Here is a 19,005-nt window from a genome sequence, read left to right as displayed (position 1 = left end):
AGGATCCACAGAACCTCCTGACCCGCACTGCTGGTGGTTAACAACTTCCCAGGAAGGCACCTCACAGCATTTAGAATGTTCTGCACACACGTCCCGGTTTTGCTTCCTTTGCTTGGGGTTCAGTGTCAAGACTCGTACCCCAGAAGGCCGAAGGGAAGGCAGTGTGTGCACATCCCCTGAAGCGACCAGTGGCTATTTCTTGTACGGTCACGGGTCAACCCTGAGGAGATTATTTCCCCCTTGTCCGTAACCACCAAGCTGGATGGAATTTTGAGCAACCTGACCTACTGAAAGGTATCCCGGCTCACGGCAAGTGTGGGATTGCAGCAGATGATCTATAAAGCCCCTTGCAACTCAAACTACTCTGTCGTCCTATGAGCCCGTGTGATTCAAGTTTTGGCTCCTTATGCTATAAATGAGTAAATTTTGCAGAAGTTGGACACCATTGGAGTTCAGCAGAGGAGGGAAGTTCAGACGGGCGTCACTAATGCAGGGTGTGCAATGTGCAATAGGTGACACCGCAGTGTCCTTCCCAGCGTGTCTCCAGCCGGGTTGCCGTGGGCTGTCCTGCCCTCTAGTGCCTGCAGCGCCCGCTCCCTCCGGCCTCTCTCGCTCCCTGCTGCACGCACGCACCCAGGAGCTGCAGACCCCCGTGCACCTCCCGTGCGTGCACGGCTGTCCACCCTGCCGTCCTACCTGCCTGCCGGGGACAGCTGCTGCTGGGAACACTGACCCAGCAACGACACGGCCCTGCTGCGATGTAGCACACATGTACTGCTGTGCGGGGGACTGCCCCACCTGAGAAACCGGCCTGAGAACGTACAACTAGCTACACATGGCAGTGAAAGCACATTTTGTCAGTCATGTCTGGTACTGTTTCCAGTGAACCAGCAGGAAAGGACGATTACAAAGAGATGACGATTACGAGACTTAGTGTGTAGCTCCAGACCCTCACTTCCAGAAGGGGGCTCCATGAGAGGATGCTGAGGAGGATTTTGCCTAGGCAGAACTTCCCAGGGGCAGGAAACTCTTTGAACTTGACAAGCCTGAGGAACAGCTACTTTGGCTGTATTACCTGCTGAGATGTCCAATCAAGTTTGTGAGGAAAGGAAAGACTAACATGAATCAAAAGCAATTTATTTAATTGCTGCAGTAACTATCTTTCAAAATAAGGAAAATTAGGAAATATTGTTCTAAGAACATTATCAAAGCACTTACAAAGATGATTATTATGATGCTCTCAACATCCTTCTCATGACCTTCTACACAGGGTGTGGGACAGCACTGCTTTTCAGCTGTAAATCTCCCAGGTTTTGATGGATTGAATTGTAAAAGGGGACAGAATTTCCGGCCCATTCATTGCACTAGTAACTTCTCTCTTGATTCTAGCAGCCTGAAATCAGCAACTCCAGCATACGGAAAACATGTTTTAATGCTCTGCTGTTGCTTAGGTTCATCCTTCAGTATGGCTAGGGCACAATACCTGTAAATAGATAGGAATTAAATCCTTATTTCTAAGCCACTGGTCTCCATTTACTTGATGACTTGCCTGTTTGCTACTCAGTTTCCAAATCTGCTGTTCCCTCTTGGTCTTATTCTTCTAACTGAGAAGAGGTGGAATCTGAAGGCTATTCCTCTGCAACAGGTTGGTCAGCCTCTTCTTCCTCTGCAACAGGTTGGTCAGTCTCTTCTTCCTCTGCAACAGGGTGGTCAGTCTCTTCTTCTTCTGCAACAGGGTGGTCAGTCTCTTCTTCCTCTGCAACTGGTTGGTCAGCAGCATCTGCCTCACCAGATTTGGGAGCTGCATCTGCTGTCCTGGGTTCTTCAGAAGGTGCGTTTGTCTGAGCAGATGGAGGTGGATGGCTAAATTCATCTAAGCGTTTTTCAACCACCATACGAATCAAAGCTGAAAGAGATAGCCAACATTTACAACCATGGAGGAAAACCCCTATAATTTGAGAATTTTTTTTTGTGTATATCACTGACCTATAAATCCCTAAATAGAGAAATAACCCTGAAGTAACTCTAAAAATGAAGAAATACCTAAGGACTAGAGCAAGACAATGGTATCTGGTTAAAACCTTAAACAGATTTAACAAAAATATAATAGATATTCTCATCAATATTATATCCTGCAGCAACATTCTCCTTAGGATGTTTATTCAGTAGTAACATACAATATTTTCTTCATACAGAAGAGAAATTTCCCTTCCTTCTGAAAAGCTACATGAAGAAGTGATCCTTGAGTGTACATAGTGGCACATGTATCAGCATGAAATACCTAACACACCAGCTGTAATTGTCCAAATAATACAATACCTTAACAAATACAATTCAGGGTCCTGATTAAACTAAAAATAAATCAAAGGAAGCAAACATAATTGTAATAAACCCCAAAATTTCAGCAAGAGGAAAACTATAAGAATGAAGATGTTATGCAAGTGTAAAAAGTGGTTTGATGTAGGAGCACCCTACTGGGCATACATACACCATACTTTTGTATTTACACACAAGACAGAATCCAGGTTTTTCAGGTGTTTCAACTACAGCCTATAAACTAATAAAAGAGCCCAAATATTTAGTTTGAACTAGCCAAAGAAGACTGATATTTCAATCTATTTCAAAAGCAAGGACATTATGATTGACTGATTAGGAGGTAAGCCCTTGTTTTGATGAAAAATATTGGTCACCTCATGTCTCAGTCAACCACGGCCCACCATCATCCTCCTTTCAATGTAGGAGAACAATTCATAGCTCCATGAGATTACACAAGCAAATTAAGACACTTTCATGGTATACATGTACAGTATACAAGATGGGCTTTTCTGTTCCCACTGGCACAATCAGGTGCGCTACAGAGAACAATACAGCAGTGGTGGCTGTGTAACAAAGAGGAAGTAGAATCTTTATAGCAGAAAAAAAATAATTGTGTTCTTTAACCATTCTGTTCCTGACATAGATGTTGTATCTCCCAGCATTAACAAATCTCAAACAGTATAAAGTCAGAAGAGAGTGGATAGTGCAGCATGACTGACACTTGCATTGTTTCAGCTGAAAATCATTTACCTAGTTGTATGTAGCAGTAGTTTTCCAACATTAAAACATGTTAATATAGTAAAAAAACCAACCAAATCAACAAACAAATAAAAACAAACAAAACCCCAGCACAAAAAACCATGGGTATTTGGAGTTTTTCCTAAAATGACACTTGCTACCTTAACCCACAGTGACCATATAAACGTGACATTTGTTCTGACCACCAAAAAAACAATCAAGAATATCAGGCAGTCCAGATTACATTCCAGGATTTGGTAACTTACAGTCAAGCATTGTCCTTCCCAGAACCTTCTTCTGTAGTGTTTCTTCCACTTCTGACATTAGCCATGGAAGGAATTCTGTCTCAATATCTGTCAGAATTTAGCAGGAATAAACAAAGGGAAATATCACTTTATAAAGGATGAGCAACAGAACTTGGTGGCTGTTTTTTATTTGCTATAACAATTAAGGGATTAACCCCCCCTGCCAAAAGGCATTTATTCTGTAAGTCACATGAAATCTCTGATATTGTTTGGATTCTTATCTCCAACCTCTCTTACTTTGGTTCATGATCATTATAGATTCAGAGCAGAGTCCTCTCAACTGCAGTTATTTTCAGAGGTCTGGCACCCTTGAAGGGCTTAGCACAGATGAGATACACAGTCTGTTCTAGCGAGATCCAAATAACTATCCTGAACAAGTCAGAAGAATAACATTTCCTGCCTTGCTTTCCAAAGACATTTGGCTTCTGGTCTGCTGAAGACATTTGTTCTGTCTGACTAAGGAGCTCTTGCTTACTTATGAATTTCTCAAATTATACTTTTTGTACACTGTGATCCCAAAGCCTGCCCTGGCTGCAAAACACACTCAGTTTCTGCATTGACTTCATGATTTACCCTGGAGAGAGTGTAATTCTCATTCTCAAGCTGTGGTCTGTGCCCGTGTGGAGACTGGTGAAAGATAGTTCATAAGAAATGCTGCTGATTCTAAGGGCTTGGAAGCCACTGATACACAATTCCAAAATTATTTTCAGGACCTAATTCTAATTGACTAATTTGTCACTTGCTCTGATAATCATTAAAAAATATTCAGAATGACATAATGATTTCTTTGTCTGTTTTATAAAAAGACATGTACTTCAATTTGGATCTCTCTCCCAATCCTAACCACCCATTTATTTCTCTCCAGTTCCAAAGTAGCTCTTCTGATTGTCAAACTGTCAGCTCTTGTTTATTCTTCACTATTTGTACAGATGACCAATAAGGTTTTTATGTTCAGCCACAAATGTAAATTAATAAAGTCTTATGACATTATTCTAAATAATAGTATAATACACTATGTTTCATAGTTGTTTTGAGCTTTATATTACTCTGTTCACATATTTTAAAAGAAAAAACAAACCAAACCTCTTTCTATAGGGTCATAAAAAAATCCGCTGTCATGAAGATTGTTGAAGACTGAGGGAATGAGATCAGCCAGGTAACGCTGAGCAAATGCCCGAGCTGCAATTTTCTCTGCAGTTTCTCTCTGTTTCCGCAGCTTTTCCAGGTGCTCCAGTCTGCGACGTTCCTGTCAAGGCAATTATGCATGTAAAACTTAGAGGCCTTTAGCTGTCACTTCTTTGATCTAGATCTTGAAGAATTATCACAGTGTGTGTCCCATAAATAGCAAAGATAGTAAAAAGTACAGATAATTATAATCTCTACCTGGTATTTGCAGCCTCTAACTTCTACTGAAATTCTTCACATGAAAGAGTGCTTGAAAGCAAGTTTGTACTTAATCTATGGAGTATTAAAATACCCCAAATTACAAAGAAACACATTTCTGTAGTATTCCTTTTCTGAATTTGGCAAGTCTGTAAAATAAGGGCATTGATACTGGTCAAATGAAACTCTTCTCTGATGCCTTAATATACATTATTCTCATGACTTTGTGTTTTATTATTGCAGATCAAGCTGATTATTTGCCTTGGAATACGATGAAGTTGGATAAGTATTTCCAAAACTTTTTTTATCTTCCAGTATTATATCCTATTGCATGTACAAAAAGATTAAAACTCAAATTAGTTCAGGAAACCATTAGGAAACACAATTATACAAGACTGATGAATAGCAAGTAATTAACACTTGCCTTCTTTGTTTATTCTTATTTACTAAATATTACCAATATGGCATAATACTTTGCAATCTTGAGATGTACGTGTGCACACAGAGTAGAGCATACATTGTGTGTGAAAGACTAGGAGGTGTCTCTCTTACTTCCAAGCACTCTGACTATTTGTTTAGCACTTATAAGGAAAAGGCTTAAGAAAGAGCTAAACAGGTACAGAAGAAAATGCTGTTGGTTTCAGCCTTTTGACCAGGTGTCCAACTACACCAAGTAACTTAAGCATGACTGCTCCAAATAAACACAACAGTGTGGTGCTGTTGTATGGGAGCAAGTGACAGAGTGCAGCTGCACATCATCAAAATGCTTTAAGGTATATCAAAGCTGACAGTACCCTTTTTGGACATTCCCAGCTTATACCACAGGCTATCTTTCAGTACTGGAAATGTTTTTCTCTCTTCTGACAGCAAGTCCCTTAGGAAGTCCTACCTTCTCCTCTTTGATTCGCCTGTCCTGCTCTTCCAAGCGCTGTAATTCAGCAAACTCTGCATTACGCAGCTCTGCAAAGGCACGCTGATGTGACCACAGCTGGGCCAGCTCTTCTTCTTCCATGACTTCCAGCAAAGCCTGCTCAACCGTTTTTCCAACCAACACTTCCAGGATCGGCTTAACTTCAATGTCAAAGTCAAACAACTGAGGATGTGAGTCAGAAAAATAGAGATAAATGTCCCTTGATCACAATTACTCTTAACAAGGATTGGCAAGGAGAAAAGGAGGATGAACAAAGCCCTGTGCTGAAGTCAGGCTGGAGAAGTGCAGGTGAGGGACCAGTGTCAGCTAAGGCAGAGAGAATCATGAGTGCTGTTGGGGGTTAAGTGGTGAGTGGGCTGGCCTGAGACACCACACAGCCTCCCACAGCCCCTGTGGGGACTGCCAGGGAGAAGATAAGCACTTATCTGGGCCCTGTTTCTGTGTTCCCAGTCCCTCCTTGGGCTGGACATGTTTTACAGAAGAGAGCATTTCTCAACACTGTATTGCTTAGCTCAAAGCAGCACAACCAGTGCACGTGGCAACACATCTTCCTTAATTTTGCACTTAACCTCAAAGCAGACCTCAAAGTAAGTTGGGTTTGGGTGGTTTGTTTTTTGGTTTTTTGTTTTGGTGGTGGTTTTTTTTTGTTTTGTTTTGGTTTTTTTTGTTTGTTTGGTTTTTTTTGGTTTTTTTTTTTTTTAGCATGTTCTGTGAGGATTAGCTCCTTTCTCTTTCTACTTCAATTTTACATCAGAAATGTGTTTTGGATAGGAGACATATTTTGATAGCACTCGTGAACCTGACTTCATACCTCTCCTTCTTCTATTTGAGTGGCCACATCTTTTCCTGATTTGGCTGGTATGAAGAGTGGAGTGGGTGGTCTGTCCAAAAAGTCATCTGTTTGACACTCTCCATCAACCTCTATTATTCGATCACTAATCTCTTCCAAATACAATTCTAGAAACAAAAGCACGATGAATACTCAAAGTGGGATTTCTTTCATTTTAGCTTTCACCTGTTTTTGATGACTCTCTATTCTGAATTACACCTGAATTGCAAAGAGTGCAATAAAATGTTGCCTATAAAGTTAGAAAAAAGGTCTCTCAAAACAGGTCAGTTTTCTGCAAAGGCCACCTGATGCTGTATTCTCTGTAATGTCAGATGCACTTCATGGAAGTGATTCCAAAAACAGTAGTTCACCTTAAGCAAAACTTTTAAAACCTTCAATTTAAAGTATATATGAAATTTCTCTACTTATACCAAAAATGGAAAGAATAAATGAAGCAGTCTTGACTAGTGTTCAAGAATGTGCACTAAAAAATAGACTTTCTGGGAAAATGTCACTTATTAGACAAGTTTAGAATCTCTGATTCCAGCATTATATGATTTTAAACTGTGTGGTTCTACCAATTTCATCACCAGTTTAGCAAGTGAATATAGATCAACAAACTTTTGTTTTCAGATAGATATAAAAAAATGCAGCCTTTTACCTGTCTGCACATGAACATGTTCTCTGCCTTCCACAGGCTCTGGCGTTCCTGGTCGAATATGCACCTGTGTAAACTTTCTGGCCAGTACTTTTCTCCGTGCTCTCCTCTGCCTTTTAACCTCAAGGGTATGGGGCTCGGTATGCTGAGCAGGGGTAAAGAAGAAAGAACCCCACAAAACACAATACACTTTGTACTTGAAAATTATATTCAAGTCCAGTTGTCAGACTATGAACAGAATTGTTTGCTAGATAAAAATTATAGATCAATTATTGCTGATTAAACAAAAGAAACTCATAATAACATTTAAATTCAGTATTCTACTTATATATTGAGATAAACATCAGAACTTTGAACTTCTTAAACAAAACTTACATAAAATTCACTCTAAGAAATGGCTACAGAACAACACAAAGCTATTTTCAAACAGTAGCTTTTAAAAATACTGCTTTAAATTCACATAAGATCAAATTATCTATGTAGAAATATTATCTGAAAACAAAGTATCACATTTGGGTGGGACTCCGAGCTAGCTGGACCAGTGGAAGATGTCCCTGCCCATGGCAGAGGGCTGGAACTAGATGATCTTCAGGGTTCCTTTCAACCCAAACCATTCTAAGATGTTATGCTTTACTATTATATCAGCATATAGCAGTAATACAAACAAAATACTTTGGTATCCTCACAAGCAGCTTTTGCATACACCTGAACCATTTAGCTCTGCTTCTGTGGTAGGATAAACCAAAGTCTACCCCACAACTCAACTTCCCAAGAGCTGCAATTCTCCCTGATGACACCTTGCATATCATAACAGGTTATCGAGTAATGACTTGTGCTCAGGACCATTACACTAAAGAAACGGAGAAGGAAAATAAAAGCATTAAGTACTTAATGGGGGTTAAAAATTCAGAACTGCAGAAGTTCATGTGAAACGGAGTGCTTTAAAGAAGAGGTGGAAACAGTCACAGGCTGGTTTAACTGGAGAGCCTGTGACTGCGTGAAACATTGCAAGTAGAATTACTGCTTCGGTAATTAAAATTAGCTTTGCTGCCCTACCTATGACTTTCCAACAAAACTGTAGCATGATGCACTTCAGCGAACCCCAGTACCTGCGGTGGGGAAGGACGGACGGACAGAACGTTTCCGCGCACCACCCTCGGGTCGAACATGATGTTGACGTAGCTCAGCGGGCCCTTCTCCCTGCGGCACAGCACAGACAGCGCCGCTGGCGGCTTCCCCCCGGCCGGCGGGAGGAAGGCGAGGCGGGGGGCTGCGCTCCTCGGGAAGGGAGCTGGGGTGAGGGGAAAGGCGCGGAGGGCAGCGGGGCAGCGGCCCGCCGGACACCGGCACTCACGTCTCGGCGGCTTTGGGCTGCTCTCGGTACTTGGGGCGGGAGGACAGGGAGCGGGGCTGGCTGCAGAAGCTGTAGGGCACGTCGGCGGGCACGTCGGCGGGCTCGGGCGCCCGGACGGGCAGCACGGCGGGCTCCATGGTGGGCTCCATGCGGCGGCCCCGCTCCGCGCGGGCGGGCGGGCCTGAGGAGCGGTAACGGCGTCCGTCTCCCGGGCAACGCGCGGCGCGTGCGCGGGCCGGGGGCCGCGGAGGGGCTCGGGCCGGGAGGCTCCTTAGGGATCACCCATGGCTAGGGACGCGTCCTGCTAGACCACGGTGCTCAAAGACCCATCCAGCCCGACCTCGAACGCTTTCAGGGTGGGGAATTCACAGCCTGTCTGGGCAACCTGCTACAGTACCTCACCACCCTCCCAGCAAATAATGCCTTCCTAACATATAAAATCTAAATCTAAATCTACCCTCTTCCAGTTTGAATGCATCCCCCTTGTACTGTCGCTATATGCCCTTGCAATAAGTCCCCCTCCAGCTCTCTTGTCGGCACTTCGGTACTGGGATACCGTGGTGAGGTCTGCCCGGAGCCTTCCCTTTGCTGTGCGCGGCCTTCCCCCTCCCGGAGCTGTTCCTGCCGGGACGGAGCCCAAGCCCCGGTCCGTGCCGGCCCGCCGGGCGCTGGGAAAGCCCCGCCGTAACCCGCAGTGCGCTCTGCTCGACAGCGCTGCCCCGGCCCAGGCAATGAGGGCCTCGGACCGCCAGGTGTCACCGTCCTCCCGCCGCCACCGGGACAGCTCCCCGGGGAAAAGCAAGGTGCGCTGGCGCTGGTGCACAGAAATTGGCTGTGGGATCGCTGGCGTGCTGGTGGCTTAAGTACCGGTGTCCTGGAAGTATCGGCTAGAACAGCTGCATCCCAAATTTGTGTTTTCCACATAAGCTGGAGATTTGGATACTGTAAAAGTGTCCTATGATGACAGAGGGAAGATGAAGCGGGTCCTCAGTATGCTGTCCCACCCGTGGTAAGCTGCGCTCCCTGCCAGGGCAAATCATGAGCATGTGTTTTCAGCTTCTGTGAACAATTTCCACTGAGAGAAACATAAAAGCATTGTAGAGTCACTGGTACAGTGATAGTCCTTTTCTTTTTTTAACCTATGTGGGTAGGGATATGCCTTGATTCTTTTAGCAAGACTTAGCGTATAAAACAGCTCATGCCCTTTGTTTCTGAAACCTTTGGTTTAAATGTAATTCTTATGTTAAATTCTATTTATTTTAGCTCAGTTATGTTACTGGTGCAGACATCTGTACTCCACTGCAGCCCTGATTACTTCATAGGAAAGCTGTGGAGCAGGAAAAACTATTTGAAAAACAAGTTTAAGAAACCCACCCTGAACTATAAACAAACAAACAAAATCAGAAACATCAAAAAGCCAAACAATCAAACAAACAAAAAACCACTATTGAAGCAGTCCTTCAATATTTGTTTGTGTCTGGGCAAGCAAAGTTAATAAATGGGTTCTTGGTCCAGCCAAGCCAAGTACTATGGTCATTAAACTTGACCAGAACCAATATAATCCTTTGATTTTGGAGTCCTGACTCATATTTTCTGAAAATTTAAGTTTGGCTATATAGTTGACTATACTGTTTTTAGACTGGGGACTTGAAATCTGGGTAGACCTTTCCAGGATTTTTACAGATTTGGTTTTTCTCTTCATGTGAAAAACAGCTGCAGCATAGCCTTAAAAATGTTAGTCTGAATCTGTCCAGGGCATGCTTGCTGAATAGCCCTAGAAATTTGGCTGGAATGGACTGGATAGGAAGACAACAAGAAAACAGCCTGTAACCACTGGAGCGAGGATTCCTGAGAAGTTACCTGTTCCCTATTGACCACAAATCTTGTGAAGATGAAGATGTTGCATCACAAGTTAATTTTGTTAACCTGGCCCCAGCTGATGTCTCGCTTTTTGGGAGAATTTCTCATTCATTTGCAATTTCAGTGCAAAGGTCTCTGCAGGTTTATAAGTGACAAAGACATGCCCAGAAAATAAGGCAGCTTTTCTCCCTTGCCCCCTTTTATGCTGGATTTTTTGTTTGGTTGGTTGGTTGGTTGGTTGGTTTTTGCTTTGTTTGTGTTTTGGTTTGGGTTTTGTTGTTGTTGTTTGGGTTTTTGTGGGGTTGGTTTTTGTTTTGTTTTGTTTTGTTTTGTTTTCCTAAAACAAAAAAACCACGGGTGAGTTCTGAAACACTTTGTGTCATCATAAGACTGAGTGGAGTAGGATCCAAAACCACACTGATTGTAATCGGATTCCTGCCATCAGTTGCTTTCTGGATCTTACAGTAGCAATGGCTTTTTCACATATTCTTTGGAGGATTTTCTTGGACCTGCAACAATTGCAGTGCCAGAGGTACTGCCTGGGAAATGGGCCTAGCTAGCAAGGAATAAATCAGCCCATCTCCCATATGGCAGCTAGGAAAGGTCTTTGGAAGTGCCTTCAGCTGGCTTGAAAGCTGCAGAATGAGAGCTTTATCTCCTTCCAGGTTTGATGTGGGTCTGTTAAAAGGCCTTGAACATACTTGGGTTTTTGTTTGTTTTCGTAAGAATTTCCTGGCATTGTACATGCCTTATGGCATGCCCTTGGTTTTCTTTTTTTGGATGCGGAACAAGTTTATTCACAGCAAAACAAATGTGAAGGTGTCAGTGTGTAGTAACAGAAGATGTACATCCACTATTTCTTGCAGCACTTGGGATGCACCTGTAACTAGTGAATGGCACCTTGAAATACAATATGAGGGATCTGCAGTGCTGAGCCCGGGTTTTCTTGGAGCCGTAGCTTGGATGTTGCTACACTGGGAGACCTTGCACCACAGTTCATTACACAATACAATGCTGAGCAGACTAGCTGAGTCCAGTTTTCACCATCTTAGCTTTCTGCAGCATTTCATAATTAAGAAAGGAAGGAGGTTTATGGATCTAGCCATAATGTTTAATTGTTCAAAAAGGACAGGGAGGGGCATAATGCCTTGCTAGAGCATTGTCTTCTGTCTGGAGGAGGACCATGGCTGCTTATAAAATCACAGGAATTCTTCCCTGATGTAAAACTTTGTAATTATATGAAATTTGAGTTAGATTTGGTTCTCCATGGTCCTGAAATGGAACTTTAATCTGTGAGTCTTACCCCCTTGAGCCTGCAGTTAAAGGCGTGGATCTCCCAGTCTTGAAAGCAACTCTAATTGAGGCCAAAATGCCATTGCTTTCAAGTAGACATCAAAGAATCACAGAGCAATCTAGACTGAAAAGGACTCTGGAGGTCTCTAGTGTAACCCTCTTGCCTAAGATAGGAGAAATTCAAAGATAGATCAGATTGGTCAAGACCTTCTCCTGCCAGCTTTTGAAAATCTCCAGGGATGGAGATGGTTGAAATAGCCTTGAAAATCCCAGAAATCATCATGCCACTGCTAATCAATGCCCTGAGATGTCTGATGGAATTACAAGGAGTACAGACATGGACATCAGTGTGACAGCAAAGATGAAAAAATCACAGAGCCCAAGTGAGGTGTATATGTACTATTTGTCCTGATGCTGCGAGAAAACAATTAATAGAAGTACCCTGAGACCTGTTTCAACTTGCTGCAGTGACATGATCAGAGAGAATTAGCAAATATTCTGTCAGTATTGTACCACTGGTGGCTGCCAGCCCATGGTGTCTTTGCTGCTGTTCATGGGTGCTGGGCTCAGTGCATCAGAAATAAACAGGCCTGGTCCCAACAGGGAAATACTCAGCTTTAGAAAATTATAATGTGCCAAGCTGGGAGTTTTGACAGATTAGAGACACAGAAGGAAAAATAAATACTGGAGCTAAACTTCAGTTCTGCTGGTGACATCAATATTTTTTAACAAGGGTTGTTAATAATGATACATAAACATTAATAGAAAAGAAAGGAGATCCCGTCACTCATATCTTCAACCCAAATTATTAAGCTTCCTTTTCTGTGTAGAAGCACAGCTTCCTCTTGACTCCAGTTCTGAGTTTGTGGGGTTGGGCAGGACTAGAAAGTTTCAGTTCTCAAGACCTTAATTTCTCCAATACTAGTGAAAAAACAGAATTTATTAATCATGGTTTCCAGACAAAATTTACAATGCTGTTTCCCCCTACACTCCACCTCTGACTCTCAGCACCATTTTCCCTAGGCTGCCTTTTCCTCATGCTCCCCACAAGCTTTGTTTTTCAGCGTGCCTGCTCTTGGGGCTGCATTCTTGCCTTTTGCCACCATGTGCTTTCAGAGAGAGTGACTAGAAAAAAATGATGAAAGCGTGATAAAGCACGTTAAAGAGTGGAGCACGCTGAATTCTAAACTATCATTCATTAGACTATCAAATGGAAAATCAATTGTTGACGACCTTCCTATTTAAGGTCAAATGGACTGTGTGCTGTTATCCTGCTCCAGCCCCTTCTTACCTCCCTGTGCCTTGAACAGGGCTCTCTCACCCCATCTTTTTGCCTCAGGAAGCTCTGCCTTCTTTTGCATCTCCCTATATATATTGAGGCCAATTGTTCAACTGCACTAAACTTGCAGAGTAATAAACAAGACAGATCTGCTTCTTCACTGTAGTCTTGCACAGTTGCTCCTTCACTGTATTCTTGGTGTTTTTCCATCTTGATATAAGTTGCCCTTTATAACATCTCTGGGAGGCAGGTCAGCATCACTCATGCTTAATTTGAGATAAACTGCACAGTCCAAAAACTACACTGGGTAGGAGGCCTTTTGGAAAAAGCAGACCCAGATGGTGAACATCCTAACTACAAGTCTCTGGTCTTTATCTCAAAATCATCCGCCTGATGACTTATGGAGAACTAGTGGCTGCTCTGCCCTTTCTCACACCCAAGGATGACACTCAAATGCCATGCCTTCTGGTGTCTGTAGCTCATAATATGGGTGTGCATCTCTGTATTGTATTGTGTAACATTGTGTATTCCTCAGAGTACCGCCTTGCAAAGTCGTTGAATGATACTGTGGTTGCTTTCTCACCTGGTCACCAGTTGTGCTGAAGAAATCTGGTAGGTGAATCACAGGCAGAGCTGCACAGGTGCACTTTCTAAATCTTTATGATGAAGAGAGAATTTCATGGCCAAAGACTGTGCAGCAAGCATGTGGAAAAACAGAAAAATCTCTAATCTGTGTTGTAAAACCATCTTCTCTGATCACCTGACTTGAAAACTGCTTGGATTTTGGTTTTTTGGTTTTTTTTTAGTACAGTTTTATAATTTTCAGCATAACCTGTGGGATACTGAAGTTGCAGGGCTTGAACATGAACTGTTGCATTTGTCAGGGAAGTTGGTGGGAGGTTTGTGGGCTGTAGGAAGGAAGAGCTTTGAGCAGCCGTTGGAGTAGTTCTGTAAATAGACTTGTTGGCTGAAGAGTATGTTTTGTTTAGAAAGTGTGAAACCCTTCATAGAAACCTTTTCATATTATTACCTAGCAGAGGAGGCAGAGCTCAACTGAGTAAGCCGTGTTTAGAATTTGTGAACTATTTGTGCAGATGCTGCCACTTCAGGTTAGAAACAGAAAATAATGTTTTCCTCTCCCTTTGTAGAAGAATAGGTAGAACTTGGAATGGGTTTCACTCAGAAGTGAGATTGATGTATTTATGACAGTGAATGGTAAAGACTGATTAAAACAATAAAAGCAATGTATTTATAGAAAAAAATTATTAGACAATTAGCATTTCTTAATAACATAGAGGCAGAAAAGCAATTTTTTACCTAACATCCACAGATACTTGCAGACAGCTACCTACATGACAGTCAGCTGTCCATATGAGGATTACATCACTTCTGCAAAAGTGGTTGCCCTTTATCCATGGACCTTTTTCTCTATCATTGTCAGATTTTTATTTAAAAATTGCTCCCTCTTCTGAATTTTTAACTTTCAGAAGATCATCTGAAGTTCTCACTCTGTTCTGATGACACATGTGATAAAGACCGACTGCTAACAAAATTCAGAGAAAAATGTAACCAGAACGCCTACCCAAGGAGGGTTTCCTTTTCCTGTAGTCAGAAATTGTCCTCCTGGAAACACACGATAGCCACACTAACTGTGGTCTGCCACATGCTACCAGAGTAGCATCATGGTTTTATTTGTTCAGAGTTCACCTCTGTGATAGCCAAGTAGCCTCACTGTAGTAAAAAGTAATATTTTCTTCTCAGGTTAAGAGAACTGCCTGGGTACAATGGGAAGCTGAAATTGTCACTTGCAGTTTATGGGCAAGGAATGAGACAACTTGGGAATAACCTGGTGTGGTGCTGCAGCAAACCACCTGACCTCCTGTGATGTATCAGCACCAAAACCAGAACAGTCAGTACAGAAATAAGAACTCCTATTCCTAAATAAAAAACAACACAGATGGGGTTTTTATCAGCTGCGATACTTCTTCATGCTCAAATTGGAGACATTTGATAGCAATATTACAAGAGGAGCCATACATAAAAACTGTCAGTGTGGAACTCCTGACAGTATGGAACCGAGATACGAAGCAATAATTTTATTATTAGCTTTTAACATCAATATTAGCTTTTTAACATTAAAGTATACATAACCCAAGCAGAATCCCCAAACTATCTGTTTTGGCTTTAGTGTTAGAAGAAATTAGAGATCTAGTTCTAAGCAAAAGGCTGAAGAGATACAATCCCATTATTAAAAAAAAAAAAAAAAGAAAGAAAAGAAAAGAAAGAAAAGAAAAGAAAAGAAAAGAAAAGAAAAGAAAAGAAAAGAAAAGAAAAGAAAAGAAAAGAAAAGAAAAGAAAAGAAAAGAAAAGAAAAGAAAAGAAAAGAAAAGAAAAGAAAAGAAAAGAAAAGAAAAGAAAAGAAAAGAAAAGAAAAGAAAAGAAAAGAAAAGAAAAGAAAAGAAAAGAAAAGAAAAGAAAAAAAAGAAAAGAAAAACCTCCAAAGTTCTTGGCTTTATTATAAGTGTCAGAATTGTGGACCACAATCACATCCTACAGTGTGGTTCAGTTTCAAAAGCAGCAGAGTTCTGGGTGACCAACAGGATGCTCTACATTCCCTAATACTACCTGTCAATGCAGGGTATGCAGTCTTGTCCAGTTACATGATGTCCAAAGAAGAAGATTTCAAATTCTATTTCATCAAACTGGATACTCTGGATAAGGAACTCTGAAGAGCCAAATGCACACACACAAAAGTAAAACCTAGCTGTTCATGTTGTAAAGAGGTAAATATGAAATACAAAGAGTGTTCAACAAGGTTGGTGTAATTCTGTCCACTAATATTTTTTCCATGGGTTTGTACCAGCAAACATTACATCAGTGTGGCATCTTGTGCCTAGGGTACACAGGTAGTAATCATGGGAGGAAGATAGAGAAGAAAGATCTGACGTAGAGTCGCACTGTGACTGTCCAGAACAGAACCACTGGTTCTTGGGTTATATTAAGGCAGTTATTACAGAAAGTGACCATGGCAGTAACAATTATCTTGTACATCATTACTAAGTGGCTAGAAGTTGTTCTTCCTCAGGTGTGAATTCATTATCTCTTTAGTTTTCACAGTTCCCAGAAATAAATGCCTTTCAGATAATAGCTTTGAGAAGAGGTCAGGCAGATGAGAAGGCTTCTCCCCCAAGACCTTGCTTGCAGAGGCAGAAAAAAATTTGCTGACAATGCCTGTTCTCAGACAACATGAGCAAACTACTTAAAATACCCCTTACATCATACTTGGTGCATTGGTTTCATGAAGCACAGGGGCAGTGGCTTATTTTGACTCATTATTTCACCTTAACCTAGTTCCAAATGTCCTTCCATCATAGCTTACAGCCCATATTTCCACACAAGAGATGTGCAGACTGCTTGCTGAAATCCCAAAAATTTAAGGACCTCTTTCTTTTTTTTTTTTTTTTTTTTTTCCTTGTAGCTATAGGATTTTCCTTGTAGGAAAATCTTGAAGGGATTTTCCTTTTCTCATTCTGATGCTCTGTATTTACAGAGACTATAACAAGGCGGGGAATGTGGGTGAGACTGGGGCTAGATGAGCTTTGGTGAGGCTTATTGCAATAACAACCAGTGCAGATAAGATGGGAAAATGTGGAAGAATTGATAGGCATAAACTGAAACTGGCTGACTGAGAGAAGTGGGTCAAGGGATGGAGAGGAAATTAAATGGGGACTTTGAGTGCAAGACAGAGGTTGGGGCTTATTCAATTAAATGAGAAATAACTGGATGAGGTCAGAAATGAAGGTTGGGAATGGCAAGGCAATGAAAATGAGGCAGAGATAAAAGGTAGGAATGGAGAAGAGAAATGGTCTGAGTCAGAGTTTTCTACAAACTCTGGGATGGGGGTAAGCATGAGAGCCTAAGCTCAAGAAGGCTTTTCTCAAAGGCTTAGATGTTGCCTAAAATCCCAAATATTACTGCTTCTCTGGTGGCAGTAAAAATGTCGGCCCTAGATTATAGAGACCTACATTCAAGGTATCTAAATGTATCATGTATGTGTGAGGTGGGAGTCTAAGCTTACATCACAGACAGAGAAGACTTTGGGAAAGAATTTTACAACCAAAGTATCTGGGATTGTATCCACTTTTGATGTCTTAGAACATTGCTATGGTCCTAAGATATCCAAATGGCTCGAAGGGACACCTTATTTCAGACAGCTGTGTTCTACCTGCACTCTTTTCAGTCCCAGAAACCCACAGAAATGATACACAGAGAGCCTGTGCCTCATTCTCTTCAGACTGTGCAGAAGATGAAGCACAAACATACATAAATATAAGCCTTGCATACAGATAAATAAATCTATGTGTCTACATCTGTGGTCTGCACCTGAGTGTTTGAATGCTTGCAGTCTGAATGTATAACAACCTGCAGGCATGATGTTTCTCTCAATCTTCACTAATGTTTGGACATAGAATTGATACCATCACCCCTTTTCTCTCTGCCATCCTAATTCAAGTGGCAGGGAGCAGGTTTGCAACTTTCTGGTGCACAACATGGAAGGAGGTACTCTATGAGGAACTCCTTTGTTCTTCTACTTGTTCTTTCAAATCCTAGCAAATGAGACATAGCTGTATGTCCAAAACATGGATGCCTGCTAGGCAAACTGTACTGGAGAACGTAAAAATTAAAATTTTCTCCTTTGCTGCACAACCTTTATTCCTTACCAGTGCAGGTGCATCCTGTGGGGAAGAACAGCGTGTACCATGTGTTTGAAGACAACAGCAGGATGCAAACATAAGGGACTGAATTCAAGCTGCATCACCAGCCTTAATCCCAGCATTGCTTTATGAGGCAATGGCTTGGATTTTCTTCTTTAATATTAGTTTTTTCCCTCTTCCAGTCCTACCTCCAAATTCATGTTTGGAATGTCTTAATGAAATTTAATTAGAAAACTGTGTGTGAAGCAAGTGGTGCAATACTGATGATGGAGAAATTTGTGAAGAGTGGGAGGCTGACTGTCATCATTCAACTCTTCTACCAAAATCCATCTCCAGTTGACCCAGTTGTAAACGAGTGTTTGATCTTTCTGGCTGAGGAGTCAAAGGCAGCTTTGGTACAGCACTTGTAAAACAGATAATCGACTTGTTGGATATATGAGTTAGAAGACCTTACTCTTGGAATCCAGGGTAGTTAGTCTAGATCCTAGGATGAGGGAGGGTGGACTGGTAGCGTGATGAAATGGTTTTCTGAGCCAAAGGCAAATAAGCAAGTGCTAAAGCAAAGGCCTCTACTTCCTGTGTCATTCTAGTCTTTTGAAGTCTCTTATCTGCCTGTACAGAAGAAAAATCACTTTTATGGAGAGACATGACATGAAAATAATGCTGACTAAACAGCCAAGTCTGAAGGGATGAAGGAAGTCAAAAGTTATCTGCCAGTGAGGAGATAAATATCTTTTAGGGTCTGTTTACATTCAGATTTTTTTTAATCATGGTGTTTCCAAGAAATGCAAGAGCAGGATAAGGGGGACTAGGCCACTCTTCTGTACAACTCCTTCACCTTAGCCCTTTTATGTAAACAATTTGTAGAGCTTCTCTCTCTTCTTTTTCCTTCACCAGTTGAAGGTGATCTTTTCCAAATGGTCTTTCTTATCCAGGAGCTGGAAGATTTAGACTCATCTGTACTGAATATTTAAGCTGAGGTAAGCTTTCTGAGTGGGATTGTCATATATGCCTTAGGACACCTTAGACCTAGACTTCCTTAGACTTCCTAGACACCTTAGACTTATCTCTGGTGAAGTGACTGTGCTTATTCACTCTGGGTTTTCTGGTGTGGTTTCAGAGCAGGAATCTTCCTGGGAGACTTAGTCTTCTCACAGTCAAAAAAGAATGAGTCACTTAACAAAGAAGGAGCTGTATTGGGTTTTGATTACATTTCAAGGTTTGTGTTTTCTGTTTTGTGGCTTCTGAGCCCTTCCACTGGACATGGACAATCTCTTCATACTTGTGCCATGTGGGTAAGATGCCTGTGTTTAATGCTTCTTCTCTTTGAGCCTGGTCTTATAA

General features: G+C 41.8%; 1 protein-coding gene across 2 annotated transcripts; it reads right to left on the bottom strand.

Moving 5' to 3' along the window:
* Positions 1–1,121: 1,121 nt before the first annotated feature.
* RSPH3 (radial spoke head 3) lies at positions 1,122–9,314 on the bottom strand. Of its 2 annotated transcripts, XM_002196014.6 has the most exons (8): positions 8,515–9,300; positions 8,270–8,360; positions 7,164–7,305; positions 6,485–6,630; positions 5,632–5,835; positions 4,443–4,605; positions 3,321–3,407; positions 1,122–1,906 (listed from the first exon to the last, which is right to left on the bottom strand). In XM_002196014.6, exons 1-8 carry the CDS (start codon positions 8,661–8,663, stop codon positions 1,629–1,631), a joined length of 1,260 nt encoding a protein of 419 aa, XP_002196050.5. In that variant the 5' UTR covers positions 8,664–9,300; the 3' UTR covers positions 1,122–1,628. The 2 variants fall into 2 exon arrangements, with proteins under 2 accessions (XP_002196050.5, XP_030123937.4); XM_030268077.4 differs by lacking the exon at positions 6,485–6,630 and having other exon boundaries at positions 8,217–8,360; positions 8,515–9,314.
* Positions 9,315–19,005: the final 9,691 nt, after the last annotated feature.

Source organism: Taeniopygia guttata, chromosome 3 (genome assembly GCF_048771995.1).
Source record: "Taeniopygia guttata chromosome 3, bTaeGut7.mat, whole genome shotgun sequence".
Taxonomy (NCBI): domain Eukaryota; kingdom Metazoa; phylum Chordata; class Aves; order Passeriformes; family Estrildidae; genus Taeniopygia; species Taeniopygia guttata.
The sequence above is the reverse complement of the archived record's forward strand: the minus strand, read 5'-3'. Positions and strand labels throughout refer to the sequence as shown.